Source organism: Rattus norvegicus, chromosome 15, assembly GCF_021556685.1.
Source record: "Rattus norvegicus strain SHRSP/BbbUtx chromosome 15, alternate assembly SHRSP_T2T, whole genome shotgun sequence".
NCBI classification, from domain to species: Eukaryota; Metazoa; Chordata; class Mammalia; order Rodentia; family Muridae; genus Rattus; species Rattus norvegicus.
In genome coordinates, this window is record NC_141548.1 from 7995600 (window position 1) to 8020846 (window position 25247).

General features: G+C 42.4%; 1 protein-coding gene across 3 annotated transcripts; it reads left to right on the forward strand.

Moving 5' to 3' along the window:
* Positions 1-3460: 3460 nt before the first annotated feature.
* Positions 3461-7247, forward strand: LOC148000801 (disks large homolog 5-like). Of its 3 annotated transcripts, none has more exons than XM_087586752.1 (4): positions 3461-3879; positions 4630-4789; positions 6168-6299; positions 6742-7247. In XM_087586752.1, the coding sequence occupies exons 1-4, from the start codon at positions 3789-3791 to the stop codon at positions 6941-6943; spliced, it is 585 nt and encodes a 194-aa protein (XP_087442878.1). In that variant the 5' UTR covers positions 3461-3788; the 3' UTR covers positions 6944-7247. The 3 variants fall into 3 exon arrangements, with proteins under 3 accessions (XP_087442878.1, XP_087442880.1, XP_087442879.1); XM_087586754.1 differs by lacking the exon at positions 3461-3879 and adding an exon at positions 4181-4385; XM_087586753.1 differs by lacking the exon at positions 3461-3879 and adding an exon at positions 4208-4385 and having other exon boundaries at positions 4512-4789.
* The last annotated feature ends 18000 nt before the right edge of the window (positions 7248-25247 follow it).

Genomic DNA, 25247 nt, shown 5'->3' on the forward strand with positions numbered 1-25247 from the left:
CCATAGTTGTGATGTGTTTCTTCTGTGAGAGCATACTGGTTAACTCACTTCTCTATGAATGTTTTCTTATTTGAAAGTAAATAATGGGATCATCTGTGGAGTGGTTGGTAAGAATAAAAGCATCGCCTAACATGAATAGGTCCCTCCAGAGCATGTGCTTAATATTCTAGGAATAGAACAATTAGCTGGGGGGGGTATAAAACAAAAACCAAACAAAAAAAGAACATCAACGATTAAAATAAATTTTGTATGCTGGGATTAAGGCGTGTGCCAACTTTCATCAGCTTTGTAGATGCTTCTAATAAACACACACACACGTCCTATCACAGTTCTAGCAGTCGCCAGCAGAGGGAGCTGTGAGGTAGTGTGTGCTTCTTCTTTTCCAAGATACCCCACTGCCTCAGGCCTGCATCCAGTATGCTGGAAGGAAGAGCAGTCTGGTTGAAACTCCTGCTGCCATGGCAGATTCTGCAGGAACATTTTCCTTTGCCCACAAGGAGCCTGTGTGGAGGAGACCTCTTGGCGGGTCCTCAAGGACTCTGCATGTCCTATTCTACAGGGAGAAGCCCAGATAGGTCTTTGAGAAAGGTCAGTGAGTTGTTGGGGGAAGTCTCTGTGTGGCATAGGGCCTGGTATGGGTGAAAGAATGGCTGCTTCCCTGAGGGCAAAGGATAGACCTTCTAGGGCTCTGACCTCCTACTTTATATTTTCACCTGGTGGCTTATTATTCATATTTTCTTAATGGGATACGACTATGGTCTTGGTGAGCATCTTGTTTCTCTGATTCTTAATCAGTGCTTTGTTGTCACAACTTTTTGAGCTTACTCCAGCCCCTGGGACTTATTCATACCTCCAAATTTCTCTGACATTTGGGATTCCTAATATTAGTGGCAAACTGAGTGACAAAAGCAATGAATTAGCCTGGTGCCCAGTGCATATGGATCTGTGGGTGTATAGATATCATAAGCCTCTAGGATACACTTTAGGAAAGCAGCAGTGTGCTCTTAGGTCTCCTGTGTGACCTCACTTAGCTTTGCCAATTTGTGGGCTTCTATTCTGCTGCTCTCAGAAATGGAAACTCCTGGAATAGATGTATAGTGTCCCATTACCATTGTCATTGTTAGAATATTAGTGGGGGTAAGTTTGTTGAAATATACTCTCAAGAACATTATCCAAATCAGTGCTTCTTGTGTGCTGTCTATATGAAGTACCAAGTTCACAGACAGATCTGCATGAACTTCCCAAAGCCAGCAAATTGGAGCATGAAGAAAGCCCAAGGCGTCCATTACCAGCATCCTCAGCACCTGCCCCAGGATGGGTAAATTGGCTTTGGTGGAAGAAGGGATCTACTGTGATAGCTGGCCCTCATACACCCAGAGAAGAATATACTAGGAGATTTGTGGAAGGATTGTGGGAGAGAGTAACCGGGTGTCGGGGGGCAGTGTGCAGCATGCAATGTGAATAAGTAAAATATGTATAAATAAAAAATAAAATAAAGTTCTTTAACAAAATGGGACACAGTGTAATGTTGTAGTAACTCTACTATGTTTACACTAGCGAACATTTTAACAACTAGAGTGACTAGACATGATAAAGTAGGATGCCTTTGTCACTTACAAATACTATTTACACAGCAAAGATAAATGCATGACTTGCAGCCCAAAGATCGATTGTTTCCAGCACATCTATGTGACTCTCCTTCCCTTTATCAGGACTCTGGAGGCCTCTGTTCATCCAGGTCTCACGGATCATCCAAAAGGCAGTCCCTTACCAGCTCTGGTCAAGTGCCCTTGTGCTCTTGGCAGACCTCTGCTCAGGCTGCAGAGGCACTGAAGGGCAGCCTTTTCCATGCGTGGGAAGCCATTATTTCAGCCTTTCCAGACTCTCTGCTACTCAACTGGAGACTTCTGCAGAGGCCTGTCAATCTCAAAACCAGAAGCTTGGGTAATCCAAAACCCTAGGATGCCATCCTGCACTCATGATGTGTTGATTACCTGAGACCATACACGTTAACTCTCTTCTTCATGCCTGTTTTCCTTCTTTGAAAGTAAATAATGTGATCATGTGTGGTGTGGGTGGTATGAGCAAAATCTTTACCATGAAGAATAGGGCCATGAAGAGTGTGGACTTAACATTCTAGGTACAGAGCAAATAGAGGGAATTACCAAAGAAAACAACAGGAATTCTAACAACAATTGCAAAAAATGAAGAGAAAAAAGAAAAAAAAACTTTATGGGTGCTGGGATTAAAGGATGTATCAACTCTGACCAGCATTGTAGGTATTTCCAATAAAATATTAAAAAACAAACAACCCAATTATTCTTTTAGCAATTGCAGCAGAGAAGACTGTGAGAGAACATGTGCTGCTACGACCATGCTATGATTCTGTAGCAACAACTTCCTTGGTGATAGGAGCCTGTATGCAGCAGGCCCCTTGGTGGGCCTGTCATCTCAAAAAAAGATGCTTCAGTCATCCAAAAGATTGGACTCCAGTATACTTCAGGCCAGGAAAGAAGCCAGCTACCATGGGTGAAAGAACAAAGGAAAAATTACATTGGAAAAATACGTGCCTTATTTGGAAGAAATGACCCTAAACTTCTGAGGCGTCCATCATCTCCACTCCTCTGTTTTGAGCTTTGTATAGCGATGTTGTCCAACTCCAGGTGGGAGTCAGAGGCAGAGCCCTTCCCAGAAAAGACAGACGTGATTTTCACTCTTACATCTGTGAGGTTAGGAGGCGTCATAGCACAGACTGAGCACACATAGGATAAGAACACAGAAGCCACACATGACAATGCCAAATGGACTTTCCCCTGAACTTATGGACCCACTAAAATTGAGGTTTAACCTGACCTCAGGCCATTCGACTCCCTGCCTGTCCTGCTGATTCTTATGTTTGCTAGGAGTAAAGTATCAAGTGGCAACCCCCGATATCCTCGTGCCTGGACTTGGAAATTAAGGAAGACAGATATTGGAGAAGTGATGGCTGTCGGGCTACAATGTAGGATCACGCAGTCCAGGTTGACCTTTACTCACTGATGACCAATTTAATTGTCTGAGTGTATTTGAGAAAGGAATGATGTCCTACTTAATATGTAAAAGAAGGGACATAAATTTATGATTTTATATTTGCCCTGTAGTTGATCCCCTATATTCCGAAGAAAAGGGAGTTTTTATTGCAAAAAGTAGGATTATTAACATTGACTTTGTGAACTACATGGACGTGTATGTGGAAATAGTCCTGGCTATTAAGGAATGCACAGTAAGCAAATATTATTCAGGTTTTATAAAATTAAAATTATAGGAGAAATATATTGGCCTCTAGGAACCAGGAAAACTTTGGGAATTAGACTGTATGTATGTGCATCGTCTCAGGTGTAGATTTATTATTGATAGAAATCGTCCTCATTTATGGTCCCTAGAGATTTAGATACTAACAAAAATATCTTATGCAATTCAGGGTTGTAACCAACTCTCCCCATCAAAAGCATTGATGACATCCGATGAAGCAGAGAGAAATATCTAACTCTGGAGGAGAAGTTGCCAAAGGATATTCCCTGGGTCACAGGAGAGGCTGCAGAAAAGGGCCCCATAGAAATTGGTTGCTTTTGGGAGAGCTGGGTAGCATGGAGGCCATAGAACTTCCCAGTGACATCATCAGTAACGTCTTCCTTGGACAATCTCTTGTATCTAAGAGAGCACTAGAATCTTCTGTGACGTCACCAGTGTTGTGGTGACACCAACTGCCTGTGGAATTACTTCAGTGCCTTTTGGGTTCACAAACAGGCATGTTTCACCAGCTGCTCAAGCTAGTTCAGAAGGAGAGGGGAGAACAAGGAGAGACCAGACTGAGGCAGAAGAAAGCTGGCCTTCTGTCTTGTAAGTACGGAAGAATGAAATCATTCTGGGGAAGGCACAGTGAGTACTGGGTAGAGTTGGGGAACTTCCTCCAGGAGGTAGGTTTGAGCTGAGCCTTTCAGGAGTCGGCCTTACAAGCAGGAGCCTTGGAATTTGTCAATGGCAGATCAAGAGTCAAGAGTCCTGATGATTAATTTGACAGAGAGCCAGGAATTGGCAGGCCTGCAGTTTCTTTTCTATGAGCTTTTTAATTTCTACTGCCAAGGAATGGCAGGAGGAAGCCCTATGAGGATAACAATGTGCCCATTCATGGTTGGGAGTTGAAGCACTTCATCCTCTAGATTCCTGTAGGTTACTAAGTCTGTGGTGACAACAACAAGGAAGGATGAACCCCCTAGTCATGAATTGAGGTCGCAGATACTTTAAGCTTGAACACACGATTAGGGTTTGATGGTGCTGTGAACTCCAGGATTTACCTGCTCCACGTCTGATATCTGCTGACAATGTCCCAAATCTTTATGTCTGAGGTAGATTCTATCTTTCAGTATGAGGGATCATGTAATAGTGAGTGAGGCTTATGTATGGCAATGGAGGTTGGGAAGAGGGAAATAGCTTAAGAGTCCACATTAAAGATAGCTTTTCTTCTCTTTCAGGGATTCAACAAGTCTCCAGCCTTTCCTCTCCCTCAACCTCCATTTTGAGACTCAGAATGGTCTTTTCTACCCATGGGCTATCCAATATGTACATTCACTTGTGTTTATCTATCTACAGGGTTTATTCAGAAGGCATCATCAGAAAATTTCATCAGTAACCATGAAAAGCGTATAAAGAAATTGGAGGAACTAAAACTTGAAATCCAGAAGTGTAAATTCGAGCGGGATGAACTTTCTCGAATCCTGGACCTTTATGTCAATGATGGTTTGAACTACAGGTAGTCATTATGCCCTGTAACCTATTGACTGTCTTGTGCTCTCTCTGTTAAGCCAAGAGACATCAAGAAAGTGTTTCATCTCTCATCCTGGACTTTAAGGAGCCTTGGCGGGTGCTGGCCTGTGAGATAAGCTAGGTGCTGTGTGTTTAGGGTCAACCTCTCTTGTACTTGACCCTGAGCTCCTTTGAGTTGGATTGGATTTTTTTCAACAGCTGGAAGGACCTGGTCACACTTGCTGCATCTAAGTGTGTGAATGAAATGCCTGAATGTCCACACTCTTACTCTGATTTTGGTTGTTATACACTGATTCTATGGCACCACTATGATAAAGTTGGCATTCTAATTATGTTTGTATATGGGTTGGTATGTATGGATGGATGTGAAAGTATTTGTGTGTGTTTTGCTCAGGATCAGGGAGTCTGGGACCTTTGATTGGGTCTGAGGATTTGTTTGATGAACAGTTTGCAGGTCATGATAGTGATGAGTCCGTGGAGGCCGTCATTGATCAACAGAGCACTTTGCTCCTTCTGTTTACCGTGCTGGCACATAGGACTCTCATGAGGGGAGGAGGTGTTATGAATCCTCTTCCTTGTAAAAAGTAGTTACGGCCTCTGGGAGTCATGTAACAAGGATTGAGAATCCCTGCTTTCAAAACAAGAGAAATGTCATCACATCTTTCTGTTGGACCCAAGGCTATGGCACAGACTGGAGGAATCATCTAATACTTCTTACACAACTATTCAATTCCTTCATGCTTACCTGGCCAGATCTTGAAGGTCAGCTCCCTCCATTTGGTCCCCTGGCTCTGCCGTCCAATGCCCAGGATAATTAGTTTAACCAGCACCATTGGAAGAAGCAAGTTTGTGTTATATAAATGGGCGTAGGTAGTCCAGAGAACACTCTGATTTCACTTATTTATTTATTTATTTATTTATTTATTTATTTATTTATTTATTTATTTTCCTGCTTTGAACTTTCTTTTCTTTTTTTAACTATCCAAGGATGTTTTATTGTGACCTAGAAAAGGTCACTGTGGCAATAAATTCTTGGCACTTGATATTCCCAAACATGCAGCTCTCAGGCTTTCCCCCTCCTATACAGAGGGTTTTTATAGGACCATACCTCACCAGCCTTTTAAGGAGCCCTTATTTCAAAACAAATGTGAGCTGATTTGAAGTGAAATATTTTCTATGGGAGAGTGATGGTTTGAGTCTCACTGTTGTGTTTTTGCTGTGGTCTTTGAGTTTTCCACTTTCTTCCCTAGCCCCCATTCCTTGAATTTGAATTTTTTATTGGCTATTTTTTATTTACACTTCATCTAATTCTGAAATCATGAGTTCAGACAGTTATTTGTTCCTTGGGTCATGTTCTAACACAGGCTGAGTGTTGAATTGCCAATGCTTAAATCCCAACATGAGATGAGAACGATGGATATGCACAAGATGACCAACTGGATAAGTGATGCCATGGAGAAGTACAAGGAGCTCACACAAGAGAACAATTCCTACCGGTGAGTCACTGACAGAAAGGAGACCCCAGCACTAGGCGGGGAATACTTCTGTCCAGCTATGACTTTGAAAAAAGATCTGTGGTCCATGAGAAACACATGGGAAGATTGTATAGCTGCTGGGTCTTCTATCAGCCCTCAGAGGGGATTGGCCCTCTACCTGCCAATGGTTGTAGAATACCATGAACACAGAAGCACCCATATGCACCATTTCCTCTTCTTTGATGTGCACATACCCTCTAGTGTCAGGATTTTCTGAAGTACTTTGATTCCCATGGAGTGCAGACTCGGGATTTGACCTTCCTCTAATTGGTGCTAACACGCAAACTGTGGCTCTAGTCTGGAGATGCCTGGGGATGGGGCCCTTGAAGGGATGATTGTACTTGCAGGAGTGGCAGGCAAATAGAAACTGCCTGGGATTTACCATTATTTGTTTTTGATTCAGCATCAGAAACTTCCACCTCCTGAATGAATGCAATGAATTGAAGAAGAATGTAAGGATTCTGATGAATGAGAACAGAAAACTGCTGGTGGAGCAGACTGAACTGCAAGCATCCTGTGAGGAGGGAAAGAGGTTCTGTGAGGAGGCCAGCAAGACCATCTACACCGCAGATATTGGATCCTTGTGTCCTGTTACTTTTGAGTAAATCGAATGTATCCTTGTGAATCAAACAGTGATCTCGAACTCGTCACTCTTAAGAACCTTCTTTATTGAAGTGTGATGTAACCATCTGAAATCCCACAGCTCTCAGGCAGAGATGGATCTCTGCATTCTCACAGGGATTGGGCATCATAATTACTTCCCAGTCAGACTGAGATACAAAGAAAATTGTACTTTCAGTGTAGATTGTGTGTCCAACTCTGAATACCAACTTCATGATGAAAAAATTATCAATGCTGTATCCTTATCAAATATTTAGCCAACGCTAAAATATACTCTTTTGTGGATGAGAGTGTTGAACATATTAATGGAATATTCATCAGGCTTTCTGTAGTATCTCCCAGGAAGTAAAACAATATTATAGGGAGTATAGAAGGAGTCATGCAACAGAATTGCTTGCTTTTGGTTTCCTTCAAACATGATATCAATTGTAACTGCACAGAAGAGATAATAAATTGCAAGACCTTTCAGGGGATAGGGTTTTCATGGTTGGTTGTTTTCTTGTTCTTGATTAGGATGATGACATTTGTTCTTGACAATGTACTATGTTCCATTTGGGATTTCAAGTCAAGCAGACCACATAGTTTACAATTCAGTTTCTAGATTTCTTTAAAAGCTGGACAAAATATCCAGGCAAAGGTGCCCTATGAGTTTTCTCCTTTGTTTTTCCCTCCTTTGGGTGCTTTTGTTTTTGTTTGTTGTTGTCGTTGATTTATTTTACATTTATGAGTGTTTTGCCTTCTGTAAGTCTGTGCGTGCTATTCCCCAAAGGCCAGAAGAGGTCACTGTGTTTCACCTGGAACTTAAGTGACAGAGGATTGTTAGGTGCCCTGCAGGTCTTTTGAGAAACAAATTCTCAAATGATGAGCCATCTCTCCAGCCCCTACCATGGACGTTTGTCCTTCATCGTGTTCCTTACTAGTTGCAATGGATCATACCTGAACAAAGGGTTTCTTGAGATATGTAGGGACACATTTATGGGGTAAGCTTGCTAATTATCTAAACTTCCAGGCATCTATGTGAAGTTTTAAGTTAGGGTTTCACTGCCGAGAACAGATACCATGACTAAGACAAATGTTATAAAGGACAGCATTTAATTGGAGCTGGCTTAAAGGTTCAGATTTTCAGTTCTTTATCATCAAGATGCCTGGCAGCATCTAAGCAGATATGGTGCCGTAGGAGCTGAGAGTTCTACATCTTCATGTGATGTTTCCTAGCAGAATACTCAGTTTCAGGCAGCTAGGATGAGGGTCTTAAAGCCCAGACCCACAGCGAAACACCTGACCCAACAAGCAAATACCTACTCCAAAGGAGCCGTACCTCATAATAGTACCACTCCCTGGGCCAAGCATATACAAACCTTCTCATTCCACTCTGAGGCTTCCAGAGGCTTCATCAAACCTATGAGACTATGGGGGCCACATCTAAACATAGCACAATGCAAAATCCATTAGGTCAACTTCCAGAATCCCCATAGTTCATAGCAGTCTTAAAAATGTTCAGTGTAAAGTTGAACGTCTCATCTGAGATCGATCCAAGCACTTAGCTGTAACACCCACGCTAGACAGGAACCCAGCTGGGTAAACTTTAAACTCTGCATCTCCATGTCTGATGTCAACGTGGTCTTCATATCTCCAACTCCCTTTTGATCTTTGTTGATTGCAAGAAAAGTTTCCTGCTGTGCTGGTTGCACTCCGTGTTAGCAGCTTTCCTCAGTAGAGAGTCCATGGCTCTGGCGTCTCAAACATCCTTATGTCTCCAAGGCGACTTCAATGTTCCAGCTTCTTCCTTCAATATCTGGGACCCACACATGATCTGGGCTCCTCCGAAGAGTTGGGGTCACATCTCCAGCTCTGCCCTCTGTAGCACTCTAACCTCAGGTTGATCCATACCACTGATGCTTCTGTTCTTGGTGATCATCCAGTGGCACTGGAATTTCCAATGTACTGGGGTCTTTCACTGCAACTAAGCTTCACCAGAGCCTTCCATCGGCTCTTTTCATGGTGCCCAGTCCCAGATTCTTTGCATGACCTCTTAAGTCCTGGGCCATCAAGAAAAATGGAGTCATCACCTTCACTAATGGCCTCCCATGGCATCTCACAGTGTCAAGCCTCACCTCCTCTTCATGACCCTTTCGTGTCTTCAAAACCAGTACCAACTGGGTGACTGTTAGACTTTACCAAGGAGAGCTGTAGCACCAGGTTCAGCCTTGGCTCTTTCTATAACACAGCTTCTTTGTGCTCTCAAAAAGCACTCCCCGTAAGATTTTACCACTTTGATGCTGGTCTCATTTTAATCAGCACTAATTTCTTAGCTCCAGTGAACCAGCACCAATTGTCCAGTAGTCCCTTCTATTCTGTACACTAAAGTCAGGGCTTTGTGGGTAAAGCTGCTGACTTCTGCTGCTCAGAGGTGCTGGAATTGCTCACCTTGTTCTATTCCATTATCACTAGCTTCCTGTTTTCCACTCCTTGCCTGCCTCAGCTTGCCTGTCCTGGATCTTCCTGTGTAGATTGACCTTGAACTCAGATCTTCATGCCTGTCTCAACGCCCTGGCAGTCCCCTACATTGGGTAAATGATCCTTCAGAGGACGGTGAAGTTAGAGTTTTACTGCTGTGAACATATAGCATGACCAGTGAAAGCCTTATAAAGGACAACATTTAATTGTAGCTGGCTTACAGGTTAAGATGTTTAGTCCAATATCTTTAAGGTGGGGGCGTGTCACCCTCTAAGCAAGTATGGTCCAGTAGGACTTGTGAGTTCTATATCTTCATCAGAAGGCTGCTAGCAGAATACTAACATTCAGGCCTTTCTCTAACCGCAGATATCTTAATCAAGCAACTGGCTTTTGAAAATGCTAATACAGTAGAGAAATGCTGTCTCAAAAACCAACCAACCAACCAACCAACCAATCAACCAACCAACCAACCAGACAAAGACATATTAAAAACAGCAACAACAAATGAAAGAAAGAAAACACCAATGCATACTCTTAAGTGACCTTATCACCAAGTTATTTCAGAATTGTAAATAAAAATGCCTATAGTCAAAAGCTGTGCAGAATTAAGACAGGTGTTCCCTGGTGATCCCAGATTTGGGGTGGGAGGAGACCATTACAGACAGGGGTAGAAACAAGAATGTAAACAGAGGAGAAGTCACAATGAGGTAAGAATCTTTAAATAATGGCCATGTGAGTGGGCTAATTGGAGTGAAAAGCAACCTAGACAAAACACATGGCAAATTATACAATGGAATTATTGGAGAAATATGCATAATAGTATAGAGGATAGCTATCTGCCCAGTTCTTGTGCTAATTAAGGATTATCATAAACCTTTTATCCAGAAACTAAATGGACAAAGGATGGGCAGAAATCGATGGTTGGGATCAAATACTTTCCACCACACAAAACCAGATCCAGCACCTAGAATTACAATCTTCCCAAGCCCAGATACCTACAGACCAGCATAGAAACACAACCAGTAACAGCCATGACATCAAAATCTTTATTAGAACCATCAACACTATCACAGAAGGCCCTGAATATGTCAACATGACCGAAGAACAGGAATAAAAAAGACTGTAAAACTGCATTTGCAAATATGAAAGAGGTCTTTAAAGAGAAAAATAAAGAAATGTGTGAAAACACTAACTGTGGAAGGAAATGAATGAAGGAACCCTAAACAGAGAGATGTGGATGAGTAAAATGTAGGAACTCAAATAGTCTCTCAGAGGCAGACCTTAATAACAGACTCCAACAGCTGGAATAGAGAACCTCAGGCATTGAAGAGATGATAGAAGGAATGGATACGTAGATAGAGGGAATCTTAAATCCAAAGGGAGGAAAAGAGTGGAGGGGGGAAAGGAATAAAGGAAAAGTAAAGGAAGAAAGGAAGGAAGGAAGTCAATCCTGGAAGAAAACATCCAAGAAATAGGATTTATCTGCAAAATAACAAATATAATAATAGAATGATGAAGAGAATAAAGTATATAGGACGGATGAAAATACACTCGGGGCAAAGGCAAATAAAACAAAAACAAAACAAAAAAAAAACCATTCTCAACAAAATCATAGAAGAAAATGTCCTTAGCTTAAATGAGAGACTTATCAAAGTAAAAGGAGCACACAGTATGAAATAGACTGTCCAAAAGAATTTCCCCTGGGCATATATTACCTAAGACAGTAAACATGGAGAACAAATAAGTGTAATAAAAGCTGTAAGGGAAAAAGGACTGTTCACATACACAGTCAGTCCTCCTATGAGAATCACACATTACTTCTCGCTAGAGACTCTAAAAGCCAGAAGAGCCTGGATAGATGCACCGAAGACTAAGAGAGCAGACTAATAAAGTTGGATTTTAGTTGACCCAAGTGCCTCTCTTCTTTTATCACATAGGATATTATTAGATACTTCCTAAAATTGCCTTCAGAGCTTCTTTGAGGAAGCCTGAGGAGCTTAAGACCTCTGATAAAGTATTCTGTACAAAAGGACCTGCTTGCTTTTTCCTTATTTCTACTGCAGGATGGAGGCAAAGTTTTTTGCAAACTACTTTTAATAAGTAGCCCACATCATAGTTAATGGAAGAGAAAAGTTATTAGGATGTGGGGAAACGAGCTTGTTTTCCTTTGGCAGCAGTTCAGTACACAGCAAGCAGCAAACATGACTCAGGAGGTGATTTCTCAGGGGAGGAAAGCAGGAGTGTGGTGGAAACATTGTGGCAGCGGCTGTGCAGACTCAGGAGCTCCTGCTCAAGCTGCAACAAAGCACCCTGTGCTCTGAAGCACAGCAGCTTAGCCAGTTAGCTGGAGACCTGGCTCTCCCACTGCCCGCCTTACCTGGAATCCGCACAGGATACAAGAGGACAAACAACTGTGCGCAAGCCGAGCAGGCAGCGCAAAAGCACCTGTGAAGGACCTGCAGACACCGCCTTAGTCAGCTTCATCAGAGCAGAGAGTCTAAAGTCTTTTCCTCCTTCAAGCATGGCACCCCAGCCCATTTTCTTTCATTCCCTGTCTTAATTTTGATGGCTTCTACTTCCCTTCATAAGTTTGTCATTTAGTTTCTTTTCTCTCTTTTTTGTTTCTTTGTTACTTTCTTTCTTTCAACTAATATAAAGGACCAGCAATTTGATATTTCTAACCTAATATTTGTTGTGGTTTATGCCATGCATACTTGCAAATTAAAATTCTTTTTTCTTAAATTTGCCTCACATTAATCGGACTCATTAGCTTTGCTCAATCTCGGTTCTTGGGTTTTCTGAGGTGAGTGAATGTTGGGGTGACCTCATTCCCAACTCCTGATCCTTGTGCCTCTAAAGTCAAATGCTTATGAATTTTCAAAGTTTTCTTTGCCAGTGGATATGTGTGTGTGTGTGTGTCTGTCTGTGTGTGTGTGTCTAATTTTCATATATGCATATACCATATATTGTGCCTATCTCTGCCTCTCAATGCCATTGTCCTTCCTTTCCTCACCTCTTCTATCATTTCTTTTTATCCCTCTGGACAGTTTCTCATTGTTCACATCAGTTTAAAATGTAGGAACACACACACACCGTTTGAAACCAAATTAAAATGAAAAAATAAAAACATGCAGTCTTTTTGATCAGTACTCCTTAGCAATAGCTTTTCTTTGATTTTTTTATACATTTGATATATAATAGTTAATGGGCAATCAGCTTGAAAATTTTCCTTAATGATTATATCCTTGGAATTTTCATAAATGTTTCATAAATGTTATACTATCTGCAGATAAAAATGTCAACCTTTAATTGCTACTAGTGACAGGCCTTAAATTATCACCTTCCTCCATTCTGACCACCGCAGTCTGCTGTCTATAAGGGTGATCACCACTTAGTTCTCAATAAAAGGGGAACAGAAGAGTCGTGTTGTTCTGACCCCTTCTGGCCAATGGCCCTTATGTGTTTGTCCTGAAGACATGAGGATATGGATTGCTAGGTATGGGGTGCCACCTTGTGGAAGTGAGAATTTAGTGCACCTGAGGGATGTCTTCTCCCACAGTTGCCTTGGCTGGAGGATTCCTGAATCATCCCAGTCACAAGCACTCCTCTCTCAAAAGAAACCCAACCTCAGCTTTAAAGGAAACGGACACTTAATTTCCAGTGAGATTTGTGCACATCCCTCATTCTGGCATAAGTCCAAAGGACTTTCAGAAAAATGAAAGGGCACTTAGCGCCATTAGAAAATTCATGCCAGAGTCTTCTGTCTAGTCCAATGGAACAATGCCTCGAAATGGCCAGCTACAAGTTGTTAATCTATACGCCATGCTGTGAACCATCTAAGGTGATAGCATATTCATAATGCCCTAGTAGGCACTTAATTGCTTTTTTGTGGATTTAGGACACAAAGAAGAAAGTGCCTTTCATGGTGGTGGTCCACTGTTAGTTCAAGAGTTCAAGCAGGAGGGCAGAGGCAGGGAGGAGAACATCCTTGTTTACATAGATAGTTCCATGCTAAATACAAACAAAAAGATCTTCGATTACAAAATACAAAACTCAAAATGAACATGTCATTGCAGATGTGTGTCCCTATTGAGCGCATAGGTTAAGATCAAACTTTATCATGCCAAGAGAACATTCATGAGAAAATTACTGGAGACACCAGGCAGATTAGAATAGAAGTAATGGTGCCGGAGAGGTGGTTCCACAGTTAATACTGGCTACTGTTCCAGAGGTCGGAGTTCAATTCCCAGTAACCACACAGTGGCTCACAACCATCTATAGTGAGATTTGGCGCCCTCTTCTGGCCTGCAAGCATGCATGCAGGCAGAATGCTGTATACGTCATAAATCTTAAACAAACTAAAATAAAAGTAAATAGGTTTGGAAAGCTCTGTGTGTTTTAATGTAAAAAGTGCAACTACATCTACTGCTATCCTGCATAGATATCTAGTGGCCTGCGGCGTCCTTCTATTTCTGATCCTTTACTCACCTCTTCAATATCTAAGACCAGTGTCACTTATGAAATACTTCATCTAAGTTATAATGCACCATTGTCATTCAAGCCTGGAAATATTAACCCTTTGAAGGAATGTATAAAGAGTTTTAGTATGTTGCCACGGGATCTGTCAGGGGTTGGAGAGATGGTTCAGGGATTAAGAGTACCAACTGCTCTCTCAGAGATTCTGAGTTCAAATCTCAACAACCACATGGCTACCTACAGCCATCTGCAATGGGACCTGACGCCCTCTTCTGGTGTGTTTGAAGATATCTACAATGTACTCACACAAGTAAAAATTAAATATAAAAAAAAAAAGGAAAAACGGGACCTCTCAGTACAATCTGACAGAACTGAACATAATGGACTTGCTGGGTGAAACAGGGTGGCCTTGATCCTACAGGAATCTACCCACTTCTTTATTCCAAGTATTGAAATTGGCACTTTGAGTCACTATGCCCAGTTGTGAAGAGTCCTTTCAAGGTCATGGTGAGCAACTTTGCTTATCCTTTCCCATCAGCCACTTCTTTCTATGTAAATGAGACCATGTCTGTAGTGTCTGGTTTCAGGTGAATTCTGATTGACTGTGTGATTCTGACATTTTTGTGGCTCCAGTTGACTAAAGAGGAACCCATCCATGGTTTTCTAGGTCTCTGAGTGTTTTACCTCTTTTAAAAATATTAATCAATCATGTTTATTTAAAGTATTAACATCAGAAATTTTTAATGGGAATTAAAAATAATCATTAAACAACCAAATCGATTTTCCTATTCTAGCCATATAAGCCAGCTGGACTTTGTAAGAAAAATGATCTAAAGCATCACTGTCAAGGACTACAGAAAACTGCCACCCACAGGTAAACTGCCACAGTAAAGTGACTACGGCATGGCTCTGTCACTCATACCAGACAACCAGAATAAATACCTTATGAAAAGAATTAAAATCTATCCAAACCACTTAAAATACTTAAATGCAGAAACCTTAAGTTTCCTTCAGTTGGGCCAGAAACCACCACAGACGCTCTGGTCAGGGTTCCAGGGAGAACGAGTGGAAAGTTTAAGCTTAGGCCAACCAACACAGCCCTCGATTTTTCAAAGAAATCATTTACTCGGGTATACTGTAAATAAGGACTGTGGCAACACAGGAAACAAAGGCAGTTGGCAAGTGAAACTTCTAGAAGCTCATGAAAACAATACCATCCAAACTGCAGATGGAAAAGGAGAGACAGGTAGTGCCATGTTCTCTGCAGTCGTTCGGTCGTGCAGGGTGTCAAACAATCGCTGCTTCCCACACCAGGATGTTAGCCCACAGGAGGGGCTGGCGGGACCTGTCCACTGTGAGGACTGGAGGGCTTTCCAGGAAGGCTGAAGCCTCTCAGGTTAGGAGGCCTCAGTAGAAAGAGGAGCACAGCGATCACCATCCAGGCCATCAAGATCACAGTGATGCTGATGCCACTGTCACCGGAGGGCCCTGGCAATTCCCGAAGGCATTCTGTGTTGGTACAATAGGCCCGGGACTGCCGGAGCAGATTGATGAGTCTTCTCATGGCGCGTTCATGAGAGCAAATACATTCACAGGGATCCTTCAACCATGGTTGGTTACCAGCTTGATTTTACTCAACTCTTTAAGGCCGCCCAAACAAGTGGTGGGTGGGGAGGGAGGTGGCCTGGAGTATTCTGGATGCAACTGTTGCTACTGCTGCTGCTGGCCGCCACCCTCCTCCCCTCCGAATTAGATAGACCATGTCACTCTTAGCCGCTAGACCCGGATCTGCGTTTTGCCTTTTGTATGGGTGGGTGGATCACGAGGTTGTCAAGTGTGGGCAGAATCTGGGAGACAGCTTTGCCTATCGAGGTTGGTGTTAGTCTTTGTATGGTTACCAGGGACCAATTCCAGATCCTCTGGAAGAACAGTAAGTGATTTCAACTGCTGTGATATCTTCCCTGCCCCTTCCTCTATACCTTGATCTTTCTTTTTTTTTTTCTTTTCCGGAGCTGGGACCCGAATCCAGGGCCTTGCGGTTTCTAGGCAAGCGTCTACAACTAAGCTAAATCCCCAACCCCATACTTTGATCTTTCTGTAGTCTCTCTGACTCCATCTGCCATAATGAAGACTTCATCTCATAAAACACTGTGGACAATAGCTACTGTGAAAAATACCATAAGTTGACAGAGCCTCCATTTTCACATAAATATATAAACACATAAATACCTAAAGAAACACAGAGACACACATAAACACACGCACAGAACACACAAAGACACACAGAGACACACACAGCCCAAGTCATCATATTCTTTAGTAATTCTGTCCAGAGCCAAGTGGTTATAGGGATAGAAGAAAGTACAATTCCCAGCAATTTCAACTGAATATCATGTAATGCATATTTATGAAATGCATACTTCACAGTATTTTAGGATTCGAGTACATTATACTATCTATCCTTTATTTTCAAAAGTATCGAAAGTTATGAAGAGAATTCCAGCCTAGTTTCAGACTTGTGTCCATCAGAATCAGAACAGTTTGCTGTTTGAAACTTTCTTTTATTACAACTGTATCCTAATGTCACATAGGAAAACCGGCTTCAGCCAGAAATGCCTTTAGCTACCACATGCATCTGAATCTCACCCTGGGAAAACCATGAGAATCCATGAGAGAATGTGTGTGGCTCTTTGATGTCCAGCTTTCCTGTAGGTCTCTTCTGGCTTGCACGGATACCACTCCTTGATTCCTCCCTCTAAATGGCCGTGCAACCTTCTTGCCTTGCTCTGCTGCTGGTCACTGACAACTTGAGGAAGGTAAAAATTGCCTAGTGTGTTAGTGAAGCAGGCCTTTGAATGTCGCTCTGAGGGGTTTTGGGGAGAGAATCGACGTAAAGCTCACTCTGAATGGTGGTAACACCATAACACTCAGGCCAGGTGCCTGCACTGAATGGCACAGAGAGGAAGCTAAGAGCTAGAATTTCCCTATTTCTGCTCCCTGCTCCACCCACATGGAAAGAGTCTCATTCACATCCTGCCAGCCAGTCCACTTCTACCAAATGCACCTCTCACGGCTACACTCACCCCTTATAGGATGGAGTCTGTGCTTCCCGACTCTGAGCCAATGGAACCCTCCTTTCTTAAAATGCTTCTGTGACAGAATGGGAAACACGACCAGTGCAGTCACTGCTTCCTTCTGCCTTTTGCAGTCTCCTCCCGCCTGGTTCCCTCACAGCCTTCGCAGTCCAATGTGTCTATAAGAAAACAGGGTAAAGATGTCACCTTAATTCTCCTTTGACTTGTCTCTGGGAAGAGCCTTTTGCTACATCAGCCCAGATAGAAGAGTGAACGAGGAAAAAGAAAAGAGAAGACAGTAGATGGCCTAGGCAAGGGATAACTGAAGTTCTCCTTGTAACACAAGCTACTTCCCAAGATATTACCACTAATCCAGTTTCTGTGTCAATATGACCCCCAAAACCTAACCACCTATCATTAGAGCACATTTGCTGACAAAATTTTGTTGCAGTTAAATTTCTATTATATGTCTTTCCAAACACATCTAAAAGTGGAGTGGGCTTTTCCAGCTTGATTCATGACCTCCTCTCTCCCACACAGCACCCATACTCAAATCACCTGTGACATCTTGTTTCCTAAACACAGGTATGGCTGTCACTTTTACTTTTCTCCATGGGATAGTTTAGGTAGAGTGACCTGACCACACCTGCCCATCAATGATTGGCCTTCTAGCTTTAATGACTTCGAAAAATTTATGTTTGTTGATAATGGAAATCCTCCCACAGTATAAAGTCATTTGCTCCTGCTCTCAAACAGAGGAAAAGAAAGAGAGAGAAGGTCTGCCTGCTAGGCATAGTCAAGGTAGGGCAAGGCCTGTTGGCAGATTTTTCAGCCTGCTGAGGTATGAAACCTTAAGAGAAGGTGTACTTGAGGCTTAAATTTCTATTGACCTTGGTGGTTAAAAACAGAGTAGTTTGGGGGATGGGAACGAATGCATTGTTTATTTTAACAATTTGTTTCTGTCAGCTTGTGGTTATGCTTCCCACAATGCTATAGTAAAATAGGGCTTTGAGAAATGTGCTTGTTGTTTCCTTGTACCCACCAGCAGCCCCTTCATAGCTGTCTCTTTCCTCTTCTTTTGGCCTTTCCTCATCTGCCCCTCAGAGAACCTTTCCACTTCCTACCAGTCAGTCCACCAAAGTAGGGCCATGCCGTTTCAGGAAACTGGAATTTCTGAAAAGCCCATTGAATATGGAAAGCAATATACCCCATGATATGTCCTGCAGCTCAGAGTAAGATGTTGCAAAAAGAGGATAACTGACTGATCTCCCAATTTGTGCTTTCAAAAAGAACAAATACTTCAAAACCATAGTTTCTTCCGCCTCTCCATTACAGAATCTGATTTCAGCCCTGCACACTGTGCTCTCCTGGATCCATGGATGCTAAGCTGCAGGTTCTGGAGATGCCAACCCCTCAGATGAATTCAATGTCTGCTCAACTCAGTCCATTCATTCACAATTCCTGGAGTCTTTGCGTCCACCGACCCAGACGCCCATCGCCGGTCGAGAGTATTCCACGCAGCGGATCGAGTTCCAGCAAGCAGAAGGATCTTCAGTCACAGAGCACATTGCAGAACTTACCTGACAGGCTGGACAGAACTAAGAGGTTAGTGAGAAACAAGTTTGTGAAAAGGATCCTATGTCGCCATCTTCTGGGCAAATACAGAATTACATCCTATTACCTTACTTTGGAGTCTGAGGCTTCCTTCTAGCCTCGCATGTGCCTCTGTTCAAGACATAGATGCAGATATTCACAGCCAACCATTGGACTAAGCCTGGGGACCACAATGAAAGAGTTAGGGAAAAGCCTGAAGGAGATGAAGGGGATTGGAACCCAATATGAAGAACAACAATATCAATTAACTGGAGCCTTCAGAGTTCCTCGGGACTAAACTACCAACTAAAGAGGATATATGGTCCCGGCTATGGCTCCTGATACATATAGTGTAGAGCATGTGTAGCAACAACTGGCTCATCTGACATCTCTGGGATGGGAGGCAAATGGCCCTGTAGAAACTTGATGTCCCAGAGAAGGGGGATGCTAGAGGGGTGAAGTGGAAGTGGGTGGGTAGATGGAGGAGTGCCCTCTTAGAAACAAAGAGGATTGGGAGGGTATGGGGGTTCAAAGTGGAGAGACCAATGATGGGGATGACATTTGAAATGTAAACAAATAAAATGACTAGTGTATAATAGATGGTAACAGACGTCTCCATAAGGACTAGATATTCATTATCTGTAACAGGTTCATTGAAAGTCAAAATCCATAACTGTTGTGACTTACTTATTATTGAAATTTCACATAGATGAACACAATCAACATTTTAACTTCTCTCCTTGCACCCATAATAAATCATTAGTTACCTTTATAAAACAATTTAAAAAGCAATTAGGGTTTCTACTCTCTTAGGCTTCGATACAGCGCCTCATTTTACTGTCCCTCTCTATGTTCCCTCCATTGCTGCCCTCTCCCTGTCTCTCCACATTTCACATTCCTATCCCTGACAGTGTCCCTCAGCCATCCATGAGTGAACTTGTACTTCCCTAAATGAGGACAGTCTGGCCCACGTCCCTAGACCCTCACACTAAACTGATCATACAGTCACACAGATTGAAGAATCAACAGCTAACACCCACACCCACATTTCAGTGAATATGTATCCCATTTGTCTCTTTCAGTCTGGATTGCCTCATCCAGAATGACTTTTACTAGATCCATTCATTGTCCTGCATAGTGCATGCTTCCTTTTTGCCTTTTGTAATTGTTAAGCAGCAATGCAGTCTGTAAATGCACCACGTTTTCTTTATGCATTCATCCGTTAAGGGACAACTTAAATATTTCCAAATTCTAAGCATTATAAATGAGCTTCACTGAACATGGTTGAGCAAGGGTCTGTATTCTAGGATGAATCAACATCTGGACATGAGACCTGGAGTTGTATCTTAAGGTACAACAATTTTCACCTTCCTGAAGAACCATCATACTGATCTCCGAAGTTGCTATAGAAGTTTGCCTTTCCACCAGGAGAGTATGAATGTTCCCCTTGCTCCATAACCCAGTCAGCTTGAGTTGTCACACGTGTTATTAACCTTAGTCATACTGACAAGTGTGAAAAGTGATCTCAGAGTAATTTTGATTTGCATTTGCGTGATGTGGAAGGATGATGAATATTTCTTATGAATTTCTGTCATTTGAGTTTCTTTTATTATGAATGTTATGCTTAGATATGTAGCACTTTTTAATTATTTTTCTTCATATACAGTGTTTTAGTTTTTCCAATATATATTTATATTAGCCTGTTGGGCCCTACCTTGGAGTGTTTCCCTTCCCCCTCGCTGTGCCTTTCAGCCTACTATGGCCAGAAGTTGTTTACACCCTTGGCAGCTTCTCTAGGTCCCTGATTTGGGGCCAGGACCTTCCATGGCACCCATTCCTCTTGCTGAGCCTTTCAGCTTCTTATTGTTAAGAAGTTGTTTACGCCCCTGTGTTGGGGCCGGGACTTGCCACGATGCAGATTTTTCCTGTTTTCCTATTTTCCTGGTTGGGGTTTTCACCTGCTTTATTGTTTTTCCACGGCTTTTGCCTCTGGTATATAAGGAGATCTCAGTAAAGCGTGGACAGCCTTCTTTTAACACGAATGACCCGAGTGTGTGTTTCTTCTTAACTCTTATAGGCCTATGCCCGGTTCTGAGTGTCCTGATGACACAGGCATCATCAAATGGAGGTCCCACCAAGATTGGAAAAGAGAGGACAACCTGACGAGATGGTCCCAGGAAGCCGGCCAGTGAAGGAGGGACGTATTAGGGAAAATGGGCCAGGAAAGGTCCCAGTAAGCAGGATACAGAAGCACCATGGGCATTGAAAGCACTTGCAAAGAAAAATAAAGATTTGGGGTACTGGTGAGTAAACCTTGTAAAAAGGGACAAGGTAATAATGGTCAAATGTTTTTGTGTGTGTGTTCTTTTAGAGTTATGCTAAAATCTAGAGAAGCAAAGTTAATTCTCATAGATGCTTTTAGTCTTTGGACCCTGATTAGAGACAGTTTACACCCTAGACAAGAGAGAAAATGGTTTGAGAAAAACATTCCTCCCAGACTCTCCACAGATGCTTTGGCAAAAGAAGGAAAGTGAGATTAGGCTTTTTAAGAGCTCTCCTAGGGACATCCTGCCTCCTTGCTGGCTCCTATTGGAGAAGTGCTTATTTCTGGTTCTATGTCCTTTAGGTAGGGTATCTGAGTCCTTTTGGTGGGACACCATCTAGCTCCTTCCCTCTATGTCTATTGTCTGTCCTTGTTGCACCAAGCTGTCCATGGATGTCAATGTATGTCTGGGTTGTGCTTCTTGTTGCTTGAATGTTTTGTGTTTCATGTTTAAAAGAAAAAATGGTGAAAACTTTAAATGCTGGTTGATTCCCCCTTGATTTAGTTTTAAGTCCTTTCAAGAAAGGAACAAATAAATAAAACAGTTTCAATTGACCTTTGGAGCCCAGCATCCTAGATAACTAGTTATCTCTGGTGTTAACTGTCATGTGTGTCTCTGACTGAATCCTGCCTCAATGGAGGAATGTAGCTAGGAGCCTAGGTCTGTCCACTGGGGAAGCTCCCCAGGGGGCTGGCTCAATGTCTATACTAGCTGGCCTTAAAGGTGCCAGCAGCTTCAAAGCTTCTATGGTAATGGAGCTGTTAGCTGTTTCTCTTAGAGAAATCTTTGACTGTGATATTTGGAATCAACAGGTAACAAGGTGCTTCTTTTAAAATGACAGCTAAAGAAGTAAAAATGGTGTTTGATCTAAGTACTAAAGATATGTGTAGTCACTTCATTTTTTTCTGTTTGGTTTTAAATGTATAATAAGCTTTACATGTCTTGGCTATAGGTGACTGGCTTTTAAGTAATTGGGTATGGTTGAAAATTTGTAATATTTGTAATAGAATGTTGGCTTAAAAAAGGAGTCATTCGAGAAAACACGTGGCATGTGCCAACCCAGGGAAACAGGTCTAGATTGGGATAATATTTTAATATAACTCTTATCATGGAAACCGGACTTGTAAAATAATTTAGGGCAATGTCTCTTTGGTGAGGTATTAGAGCCTGCAATATCGATCCTTCATATGCAAGGCTTGGCCGTCATACTTTATAGCATGAGGAATGGACTTGGTGTTTTGGAGAGACTGGATTTTGGAGGATAGTTTGGTGGAGGGTGAGTTTTGCTTTCCAAAGATATGGCTGTGCTCTGATGTTACAAGGGAAACTTAAAGATTGTGGCTAATGATTGCCAGTGTTACATTGACTACAGTTTACAGTCTGATCACAGACAGACCTCGGGATTCTAACTCACACATATTTGTGCTTAAGAAAAAATCAAACAGGTGGAGATTGTCACAAGGGTTGATGAGGCTATGGAACTTATAAGAGCATGACAGCCTGCTTCCTCCAACTGCTATTTCAAGAAATACATATAGAATTATTATAGATTTAAAAGATTGGTCTTTTTTTTCTTTTCTTTTCTTTTCTTTTTTTTTTTTTTTTGGTGCTGGGGACCGACCCGGGGCCTTGCTGCTCTACCACTGAGCTAAATTCCCAACCCCTAAGAGATTGTTTTTATACTGTTTCTTGCACTCTTGGGTTGTTGTGAAATATTTCATTTCTTGTGTTTCCTTGGGTTTTGTTTGACTTGACCATACATTTGTATGCCTTTTTGAAAGAAAAATGTACTAATTTTTATTTATTTTGGTGAATTGTTCTTTGGATGACTTTTGTCTGTGGTTCCTCTGAATGCAGTTCCAACGGTGGCCAGAGAGACACCAGATACTGAGTTATAAATGATGGTTAAGCACCCTGTAGGTCCTCAGAGTGAAGCCAGCAGGTTGCCCAGGTTGAACTCCAATTCTAGCTCCCAGTGCACCATGATGTGCTACAGCTTCTCTGCTTCCTCTTGCTCTTCCTTGGCCAGCAGCACCTCTGCATTCTGCCCCTCCATGGCTCTCGCTTGGGTCTCAGTTCCTCCCTCACTTTTGGGGATTTTAACTTTAAGAATGGACAGAAAGTTTACAATTTGATGTTTGCTCTATACCTGAGAAGCTTTTTTGCCAGGAAAAGGGAGTTTCCATTGCACAAAATGGGATGGTAAGACAGAGATTTCAGGAAAAAACATGGGTGAATATATTGAAACCATGACCCCTCTCAAGGCACACTCCATGAAACAACATACTCCAACTTGCATACATTTAAAGGTGAAGGAAAAAAATATTCGCCTCTGGGGAACAGTAACAACTGTAGAAATTGGACTATATGTCACATGCATGGACACTGGGTTTATACATTTCAGGAAGAAGAATATCCCTCATCCACGGTCTTTAGACCTTCGGCTGTTAACAAAGATGTTCTATCCATTTCAAGGTCTGATACAACTCTCCCTCTCCTCAGCAACTGAGTTGTAATGAAGGAGTGAGAACTCTGAAGCTCTGGAAGGAGAGTGAGCGAATGGGTGTTCCCTGGCTCAAAAGTGAGTCTCTGGAAAAGCCATTGCAGGAACTGGTCAGTCTGGGTGGAGGTAGTTAGCAAGTAAGCTATGGCATTTCCCAGTGACATCGCCGGTAGTGTCTTCCCTGGAAATTCTCTTGTATCCAAGAGACACTAGAATGTTCTGTGATGTCAGCAGTGTTGTGGTGACACCAACTGCCTGAGTGATTTCCCTTCATTTCCTAATGGGTTCCCGAGGAGGCATGTTCTCCAGGATCCTCAGTCTCTTTCGGAGGGACAATCATATCCATGCAGGCACCAGACCAAGGCAGAGGGAGGCCAGCCTTCTATCATGTTGGAGATGACGACGAATGGAAAGGTCCTTGAGGAGGTCAAGTGAGTACTGGGCAGGGCAAGGGGAGCTCCCTGGAGGAGGTTGGCTTGTGTTGGTCCTTCCAGGAGTAGGACATATGATTTAGAGCCTCAGTCTTCCTAATGGCTGACCCAGACACAATAATTTCTGATCATTAGTTTGACAGAAAAACAAGAACTGTTATATGTCAAGGGGCTTTCCTTGGATCTCTTTAGTGTCCTGGGCAGTGTCAAAGAATACCAGGATGAGCCTTTTAAGAATAACAAAGTGTCTCTTCCAGGATCGGCTGTTGAAACACTTCATTCTCAGCAGTGTCCTGTAGATTACTTGGGTAATTGATGCCAAGAGGGATACTCTCCTGGTCATATACCAAGGTCTCAGTTACTTTGTCCTTGAACACACATGATTAGGGATTCAAGACGTTAAGCAGTTTGAACTCAAGGACTTACCTGCCTCACATCAGACATTAGCTGAGAAGGTCCTCCAATTCTTCTTGTTTAGGCCAGCTTTAGAATTTCAGTGACAGAGGAATGGATTTAGGAGGTGTGGTCTATATCTATGGTGGCATATGTCATCATATGGCTATGATGGTGGGAACAGGGAACTAGCTGAGTTCAGCTTAAAGATAGCTTTCTTGCTCTGTCAGGGATTCACTGTATCTGTAGAACTGTTCATCCTCAGACTTCTGTTTAGAGTAAGCATAGTTTTCCTTGACACTGTGTCCACATATATGCCTGTTTACTGGTGTTTATCTACCTACAGAGTTTGATCAGAAGGCATCGTCCCAACCCTCCACGACACCTGTTGAAGAGGAGAGAATGAAGCGTTTGGAGAACATCAAAATTGCTCTCCAGAAGATGCAGAAGGAGAGAGATGAACTCAGGAGTATCCTGGCCGATTACCCGGGAAAGAATTTAAATGACAGGTAGTCACAATGCAAGTTCTGTTAAATCCACATTTCCTCACATCACAGTAGGCTACAACTCCAGGGTGTCCTCATGGTCAAAATCACTTTCCTGATTGCATCAGAATGTGAAGTTCAGATGGGAATGGGATGGTGGCACAGGCTATTTTAATTCCTACAAACGGAAATCATAGCCTGTGGCCTGATTGAATCACAGTCTGGGAGTGAGGGTAGTAGTGTGTGAGCTCTCATTGTGTGGTTTAAGGAGACTGGACAGGTGTTGGCTTGTGGGAATTTCTAGGTGCTCTGATTATGACCAATCATTGTTGTAATTGACGTGGAGGTGCTTTGGGTTCAATAGGTCCTGTGAAGAGCTGGAGGGACCCAATCCCACTTGCTGCCTCACAGTGTGTGACTGGACTGACAACAGGGGATCATTGGTTTTCTCTGATTTTATTCATTGTATTTGGAGATAATGCCACATCCTTATATTTAATTGGCATTCTAATTGTATTTGAGAGAGAGAGAGAGAGAGAGAGAGAGAGAGAG